An 8,797-nucleotide genomic window follows, 5' to 3' on the forward strand; every position below is an offset into this window, starting at 1 on the left:
GATTCTCAACACATCCAACTTCAGATATCTAAAATAATTATTCAACAAAAATAATAGGAGGAAGATATTTGAAAGTTAAACATATCACTAAATTCACTATAATAGACAAGTTTTAATAATTTACTTTATTTAGTCACCTGTTTAAAAAGTCTTTTAATTTTTTTTATTTTTGTTCCGGTCCGACGCAGTTAGCGCAATGTCCCGACCCGAGCGTCCGACCCGACGGGCGCATAGTATCCGAATCAGGAGGTCGACCCGACACTTCCACCCCTCCAGTAAGGCACCTGACAGCTGGGGGGAAGGAAACTTTCTAGAAGGCGGGTTTGCTCTTGTGGGACCCGCCCTAGGTACAGAGTATATAAGGGGAGGGTCCTATCCCTCTCTGAGGTACGTCACGATTTTCTCACTTTTACTGCCATCTGTACGGATTCTGACTTGAGCGTCGGAGTCCTTTTTGATGGTGGCTCCCCCTCTCCAACACCATAACTCGGGAAGTCGCGATATTCCAGCCTTCCACTTTTCAGCACGAACTCAGGAGGTCAGTCCATTCATCAACAATCGGATCCAGATTCCCCTCGTCTCTCTTACCCATTCCGTTCACCCGACCCGTTCGTTACCCGACGAAACGAACATTGGCGCCGTCTATGGGGACTCTGGCCTGAATGAATTTTCTGTTGGGTCCTGTGGAAGGAGAGGATGGAGGCGAGCCACGTGTGGAGGAACTGGTTCACCGAACCAGTAGGGAAGCCTCTTTGGCTTCCTCCCGCGAATGCACAAGATCTCCCCCTCGGCGAGATGAGCCTCCCTCTCGTTCCCAGGAAAGGCGTCCCTTCGGAGGAACGGGGATCGACAACACTAGAATAATGCAGGAGCTGCGCCACAGGGTGCAGAACCTGGAGCGGGAGCTAGCGAACAGGGAGCGCTACCAGCCCACCCCGAGGCCACCTCGTTCCCAGTCTCCTCAAAGGAGGGGGAAACCAGAGGAAGAAGCCCCCGAAGAGACCGCTCCAGGCGCACACCGACACCCCGGTCCGATCCAGAAAGCCAAGGGAAAAGTAGGGAGGTGCCGAGGAGACGGCAAGACCCCATAATCTACACTCGATCTCCAGCGAGGCATACCGAGCGAGAAGATAGCAGAGAAAGACCAAGGAGGCGGCGACACCCTGTAATCATGGAGGCAACCCCTTTTCATCACACTATTCTCGAGGTCCGACTACCGAAATATTTCGATAAGCCAACGCACATGAGATACGATGGAACCCAAGACCCTCAGGAACATCTAACAGCCTTTGAGGCCATGATGAATCTGAAAGGTGTGGGTGATGAAGTGAGATGCCGCGCCTTCCCCGTGACCTTGGCAAGACCGGCAATCTGTTGGTTCAACGCCCTCCCCCAAGGCTCCGTGACAACCTTTGCTGACATAACTCGCGCTTTTCTGGCTCAGTTTACCACGCACATTGCCAAAGCTAAGCACCCGATCAACTTGCTAGGGGTGACGTAAAGAAGTGGGGAACCGACTAGGAAATATCTGGACAGGTTCAATGATGAATGCCTGGAGATTGACGGCCTGACCGACTCGGTGGCCAGCTTGTGTCTGACAAACGGGCTGTTGAATGAAGACTTCAGAAAACACTTTACCACCAAGCCCGTGTGGACAATGCAAGAAATCCAAAATATGGCTAGAGAGTACGTAAACAAAGAGGAGGTCAGCCAAGTCGTGGCAGCCAACAAACGGCAGCCCACCTATCACCCTGCTCATCAGCCCAGTAACAGGGAAAGGCCTAAGGAGCGCTCCAAGGACGGAAGGCCAGCTAAAACCTTCAAGCCGTTCTCCCGGGTAGGGAAGTTCACTAACTACACTCCATTGATGGCCCCGATCGTCGAGGTGTACCAGCAGATAGCCGACAAAGACATCTTGTCGAAGCCTCGCCAGCTCAAGGATATAACTGGAGGGAACAAGAACCTCTACTGCGATTACCACAAGGGTTACGGCCATAAAACCCAAGATTGTTTTGACCTGAAGGACGCTCTGGAGCAGGCGATCCGAAAAGGTAAGCTAGCGGAGTTCTCTCACCTCATAAGAGAACCCAAGAGGCGAGATCGCGACCGATTTGGCGATGATAGGGGCCGCGTCGTGAAACCAAGGCAAGAGCCCAAAGAGCACAGTGAACGCGGCCTCACCATCGTGAACGTCGTAGTTGGGAGAGACGCTGCACCAAGGTCGAAGTCGGCATACAAGAAAGACACCAAAATCTTGGCCGTGTCATTGTCTAGTCCTGCGCCTTCCCCCAGGAGAGTCCCGACAATATCATTCAGACCAGAGGACCAATGGTTCCACGACGTATCGGACAACCCTCCCATGGTAATCACAGCAAGAGTGGGAACTGATTTGGTCAGGCGAATCCTCGTTGATACCGGAGCCGACTTAAACATCATGTTCGGAAATGTGTTTGACGCTCTGGGCCTCTGAGAAGCCGACCTGAAAACCCACCAGCACGGCGTGGTCGGCTTGGGGGATAAATTTATCAAGCCTGATGGAACAATTTCCCTATCGATCTCCATAGGAGGAGGTCAAGGAAAGAGGTCGTTAATGGCGGAGTTCGTTGTTCTAAAGGACTCCACGGCCTACAACCTTATCTTGGGAAGGAAACCAATCAACAAGTTTAGAGTGGTAATATGTACCAAGCTACTAATGACGAAGTTTGTGGCTGACGATGGGTCGGTGGGATCCATCAGGGGAGATCTAGAAATGGCGGTCGCGCACGACAATGCTAGCCTCTCCCTAAGGAAGAAGTTAAAGGAGGCACCCGGCGTGTTCCTAGCTGATCTGGATGCTAGGGTCGACGACAAGCCGAGACCAGAGCCTGAAGGAGACCTCGAGAAGTTCAGGGTTGGCAACTCGGAAGACAAGTTCACCTTTATGAACAGAAACCTCCCCCACAACTTGAAAGAGCCGTTGGTGGAGATGATACGAGCAAACGGCGATCTGTTCGCCTGGACCCCAACTGACATGCCGAGAATTGACCCCCAATTCATGTCACACCACCTGGTTGTGAAGGCAGAGGCCAAGCCCGTAGCACAAAGAAGAAGAAAGATGTCACAGGAGAGAGCTGACGAGGTGGCCAGGCAAACGGCCAGCTTGCTAGAAGCGGGGTTCATCCGAGAACTGGACTACTTGACCTGGCTGTCAAACGTAGTCCTGGTTAGGAAGGCCAATAGGAAGTGAAGGATGTGTGTAGACTACTCTAAACTCAACAAGGCATGCCCTAAGGACTCCTTCTCCCGCCCTAACATTGATGCTCTAGTGGACGCGGCTGCAGGGTATCAGTTTCTGAGTTGCATGGACGCATACTCTGGCTATAATCAGATACTGATGCACCGGCCAGACGAGGAAAAAACGGCGTTCATAATGCCAGGGAGTACGTACTGCTATAAGGTGATGCCGTTTGGACTAAAAAACGCAAGAGCTACTTATCAAAGACTGATGAATAAGGTTTTTAGCAGTCTTATTGGCAGGTCGGTAGAGGTGTACGTAGACGACATCCTGGTGAAGACCACCCAGTCGGAAGACCTCATCAGTGACCTAGAGACTATTTTCGCGTCCCTCCGGCGACACAACATGAGACTTAACCCTCTCAAGTGTGCCTTTGCCATGGAAGCCGGAAAGTTCCTGGGATTCATGATAACTCAGAGAGGAGTGAAAGCCAACCCTAAGAAGTGCGAAGCAATTCTGCAAATGAAGAGCCTAAGATGCGTCAAGGACATACAGAGGTTAACCGAAAGGCTTACTGCCCTATCCCGCTTCCTCGGCGCATCAGCAGCTAAGGCCCTCCCGTTCTTCAACTTGATGAAAAAAGGAATAGCGTTCGAATGGACCCCAGCATGCGAAGAGGCATTCCACCGTTTCAAAAGAATACTGTCGGCACCCCCAGTTCTCGGCAAACCCAAGGACTCTGAGACGCTGTCTGTACCTGGTTGTAACCGACGAAGCCTTGGCGGCCGTCTTGATACGGGAAGAAGGAAAGACCCAACAACCGGCATATTTTGTTAGCAAGGCACTACAAGGGGGTGGAGCTGAGATACAGTAAGTTGGAAAAATTAGCATATGCACTATTAACCTCATCCAGAAGGCTATGACAATACTTCCAAGGTCATCGCGTTGTCGTCAGGACAGATCAAGCGATACGTCAGATCTTGCAAAAACCTGGGCAATCGAGCTATCTCAATACAACCTGCAGTATGAGCCCAGACATGCGATCAAGGCCCAGGCCATGGCCGACTTCCTCGTGGAGGTCACAGGAGACCCTCACGAATCCCCGGGCACACGGTGGAAACTCCACGTTGACGGAGCCTCCAACCAAACATCTGGGGGAGGAGGGATAATTCTAGAGAGCCCGACGGGGATGGTATACGAACAATCCATCAAGTTCGAGTTTCCGATCTCCAATAACCAGGCGGAATACAAGGCCCTTATCGGCGGCCTGCTATTGTCAAAAGAAGTGTGGGTGACAAGGGTAAAGGTGAACAACGACTCTCAGGTTGTCACCTCCCAGATCAACAGAATGTATCAAGCTAAGGACCCTCTGCTACAAAAATACCTGGAAAAGGTTAAGGGTTTGAGCAAGGACTTTGAAGAGGTCGTGGTACAGCATGTCCCAAAGGAAAGGAACACACAAGCTGACCTCCTATCCAACCTGGCCAGTACAAAGCCTGGAACGGGAAACCATTCCTTGATTCAGGGCTTAGTGAAAGAGCCAACAGTCGCCTTGTGCGCGTCCCGAGCAGACATCGATCCCTCATGGATCGACCCAATCATTGACTTCTTAGAAAGCGGCGAAGGCGTTGAGAAGGGAGGCAGCCAAGTATGTAATAGTGTAAGGCCAGCTATTTAAGAGAGGACTGAATCAATCCCTGTTGAAGTGCCTACAAACCGACCAAACGGACTACGTCCTTAGGGAAGTCCACAAGGGTTGTTGCGGCCATCACATCAGGGGAAAGGCTTTGGCCCGGAAGCTCGTGAGAGCAGGGTACTTTTGGCCCTCGATGATGACAGATTCCCAAGAATTCATCAATAGATGCAAGAAGTGTCAGGAAAATGCTAACTTCCACAAGACCCCGGCATCTGAGCTTAGTCTACTAATGGCCTCCCGACTTTTTAGCCAGTGGGGGATTGACCTCCTAGGACCTTTCCCAGTTGGCCCTGGACAGGTCAAATACCTTATCGTGGCCATTGATTACTACACAAAGTGGGTTGAAGCAAAGCCACTGGCTAGTATTTCATCAGATAATTTCCGCAACTTCGTATGGAGACAGGTAATTTCCAAGTTCGGAATCTCGTAGTCCATGATATCGGACAACGGGACACAGTTTGTGGACAAGAAATTTAGGGAGTTCCTCGTGGGCCTGGGGATAAAACAGAGGTTCTCGTTAGTAGAACACCCCTAGACCAACGGCCAAGTCAAAGCCGTAAACAAAGTCATCCTCCAGGGCCTGAAAAAATGACTCGACCAGAAGAAGGGAGCGTGGGCAGACGAACTAGTGTCGGTCCTATGGTCGTATAGAACAACACCTCAATCCTCCACTAAAAAAACTCCTTTCTGACTTACCTACGGGGTGGATGCAGTGATCCCTGTAGAGATCGGGGAGCCAAGTCCACGGTTACTCCTGGGTGGAGTAGAGGAGGCCGTGGAAAAAGACTTGGTAGATGAAACCAGGGAAATGACACACTTGTCGGAAACGGCGCTGAATCAAAGAATAGCACTTCGCTACAACGCCAGAGTGCTAAGGAGGAGCTTTGAGCCAGACGACCTAGTCCTACGACGCAATGACATAGGTCTACCCACCCCCGGGGAAGGGAAGCTGGCGGCTAATTGGGAAGGCCCATACAGAGTGAAAGAAGTGGTCGGTAACGGGGCATACAAGCTGGAACGCTTAGATGGGAAGGAGGTACCCTGAACATGGAACGTGGCAAACTTGACAAGGTTCTACCCCTAGAGACCAGGGCGACCACTCGTCCCACCGATTCAGTAACACCTGTATCGCCTTGTGTTGAATTATTGTTAATCTTTAATTTTCGTCATTACTTAGTATGCTACTGTTTCACTTCATTCCATTTCTATTTCTAATTTTATTTCTATTTTGACTTGCCAATTAACCGATCTACAGCGATTACGGCTTCCCGGGACTGATCACCATGGGAGCCTGCGAAGTCGTTAACATCACGCCGCGGCTGCAAAGATAAGCCAAAATTCGAATTTTAATACAAAGCCACAAGCCGGCTTCCTCGATTATCAATGACGAGACAAAACGGTAAACAAATAAACGGTAAACAAGCCACCAATTACCAAAACGATAGACAAATTATCAACTACCAATAGCAAAACGGTAAACGAGTTGGGGAAATTACACAAGAGTTCGAAGATCCACAGATCTACATATAACCATTACACAGTTCAAAATAACATACAAGTAAAAGTACATCACTTCTTCGGGATGTCAAAAATTTGACCATCCCGGATAGTCTTGAAAGCTCCAATTGCAGAAGTGTCAAAGTCGGGATAAGCAGTTTGACTTGGGCTTTAATCGCCTCCTCGGTCCCATTGATCACCTCCGTTGCCTTCTTCACTGTGTCCTTGTTTTTCTTCTTCAGGCCGGCAACCTCTCCCTTAAGCCCGGCGACCTCATCCTTGGCGCTCTTTACCAACCACTCGGCCTCTTCAAGCTTGGCCTCCAAAGCAGTGATTTTGGCCTGGGCTGTGGCAGTTTCACCACGGGCAGTGTTGAGCTGAGACTCTAAGCTCATCTCCTGCTCCGTAAGCCGAGCTATTGCCTCATCGGAGGTCTTCAACTTCCCCTCCGAGTCAGCTAGTTTCTCCTTAAAAACCCCGACCTCCAACCTCAGGTTATCAACCTCCCGAAGCGATTGACGGTACTTCCCGTCCAACGCCCCAGCCCGAGTCAAGATGGGCTCGGTTCTCCTAGCGATAGTCGCAGCCCTTAGCATACATCGGTAGATCCATCGAGCCTGGGCGCCGAGGTCCCCACCATAGAAAAATTCCTCAGTACCGAGCATGAGCTGCGAGTCAATAAAACCCCAAGCATCAAAGTTTTTCTCCATAACAGTCAACGACTCCTCAGGACTGGAGGACGGTTTCTGCTTGCAAGGGTTATCGACTATCGCCACGTCGGGACCCCCCGGCCGACTCTATCTCAGGAGGAACTACACCACTACTACCCGGGACATCCTTTTCGACAGGACCAGTTGGTCCCAGAGGGGTGCGTGGAGCCGACTCCACCTTGAGAGTAGGTGAGGCAGGGTGCTCGGCAGAATGAGTTGCAGAGCTATCCTCGCTGTGGCCAGGGAGAAATTGGGCCATCAAGTCTTCAAGACTAGTGTGCTCGGCGGCCATGTCCACTGCAACACACAACAACTCGTTAGCTCAAAAAAAGGGGGGGAGGGTAACACTACAACCAACCGACCACTCACCTATGTAACTCCTACCCATCTCCCGATCACCCATCAAAAGATGAGGGTTGATGTTATTCTTGTTAAAAATGGCCAGCAACACATCATCAATGTTCTTGTCCCACTGGGTCAAACCCTTATAGGTTACTTTCGTGAAAGCATTGGACCCGGCCCCGAAGCTCCAATAGGTCAGAATCCGCCGTTCCCCCTCTAAGGTTAACCAGAAAGGATGGTGTCCCTTGGCAGGTCGGACTTTAAAAAACTTGTCCTTGAAACCGTGAAACAAATCTTCGAATGTCCCGAAGATTCGTCGTTCCTGAGCAGCCCAGAAGGACATAAACCCTTTTTTGTGCCTCCCTTTTTTGGAAGGGTTGGTCAAGACAAACAACTATAGAAATACCTCCACAGAGGTCGGCAGGTCCAGGTATTCGCATACTATCTCAAAACACCGGATGGCGGCCCAACTGTTCGGGTGTAGTTGTGATGGAGCCACGTCACACCGATTAAGGAGCACCATTTGAAAAGGATAGAAGGGGATGCGAACCCCCAGGACGGTGAACATCGCTTTATACATCCAAATTCAGTCGGCAATTCGGGGGTGTTAAGGTTAAGCTGGCATATACGCTCATGGTTGGCAGGGACGAACACCTCATAGCGTCCCTCCTCGTCACCACCCCTGCACAGTTAGTTGCGAAGGAGGAACTCCGTGAGCTCCTCTAGGGTTATTTGCGAAGGCGTATCCTTCACATCTGAGGTGACCCAGGCATATTTGTCAACACAGAGCCTCGGAAGGGAAAGTTGCGCCATACCTACAGTGGGGGCACCACTCAAAGTCAGACTACAAGGTCGGAAAGCCGGAAAAACCCGAACTAATACTACAAACGCAGGAAACTAACACTAAGTGCCACAACAAGCCTATCTACAGTCAAAATAAAGGCTAAATACCAGAAATCTAAATGGTAACCCCCTCTATAACCTAACTAATGGCAGCATGAAACAATACGCATTAATAGCCTAGGCACTACACAACACACAAGAAGCAGAAATAGTGGCAGTCATCCAATCTGGAAAAAGAAAAAATGTTCAGTAAGAGAAACGCGCTTACCAGAAAGATTACTTTCAAAGGAGTATTGGAAAATTTGAAGGAAGGCAATCACAGTTGGATAGGAAGCAGACCAAGACAGTGAAATCCAGAAAGCTCAAGGGGAGATGGAGGATGCAGTGCAATAATGATTTGGAAACTAAGAAGGGAAGCGCTGGAAAATGATGATCGAAAGGAGTGAAACTTTGAAGAAATTTTGCTGGACCAATCTCAAATGAAGAGCTTCAGAG

At 50.1% G+C, this 8,797-nt stretch overlaps 2 protein-coding genes across 2 annotated transcripts; both read left to right on the plus strand.

Moving 5' to 3' along the window:
• Positions 1,676 to 2,470, plus strand: LOC107632511. The gene has a single exon (XM_016336182.1). The coding sequence runs from the start codon at positions 1,676 to 1,678 to the stop codon at positions 2,468 to 2,470; it is 795 nt and encodes a 264-aa protein (XP_016191668.1).
• LOC107632512 lies at positions 4,134 to 5,340 on the plus strand. The gene is made up of 2 exons (XM_016336184.1): positions 4,134 to 4,862; positions 4,921 to 5,340. The coding sequence occupies exons 1-2, from the start codon at positions 4,134 to 4,136 to the stop codon at positions 5,338 to 5,340; spliced, it is 1,149 nt and encodes a 382-aa protein (XP_016191670.1).

The sequence above is a fragment of the Arachis ipaensis genome, chromosome B03, assembly GCF_000816755.2.
Source record: "Arachis ipaensis cultivar K30076 chromosome B03, Araip1.1, whole genome shotgun sequence".
Taxonomy (NCBI): domain Eukaryota; kingdom Viridiplantae; phylum Streptophyta; class Magnoliopsida; order Fabales; family Fabaceae; genus Arachis; species Arachis ipaensis.

Coding starts and splice junctions, on each gene's coding strand:
- LOC107632511 (XM_016336182.1), top strand. CDS start 1,676: ATGGCTAGAGAGTACGTAAACAAAGAGGAGGTCAGCCAAGTCGTGGCA.
- LOC107632512 (XM_016336184.1), top strand. CDS start 4,134: ATGACAATACTTCCAAGGTCATCGCGTTGTCGTCAGGACAGATCAAGC. Junction 4,863..4,920: donor TTGAGAAGGGAGGCAGCCAA/GTATGTAATAGT, acceptor TCCCTGTTGAAG/TGCCTACAAACCGACCAAAC.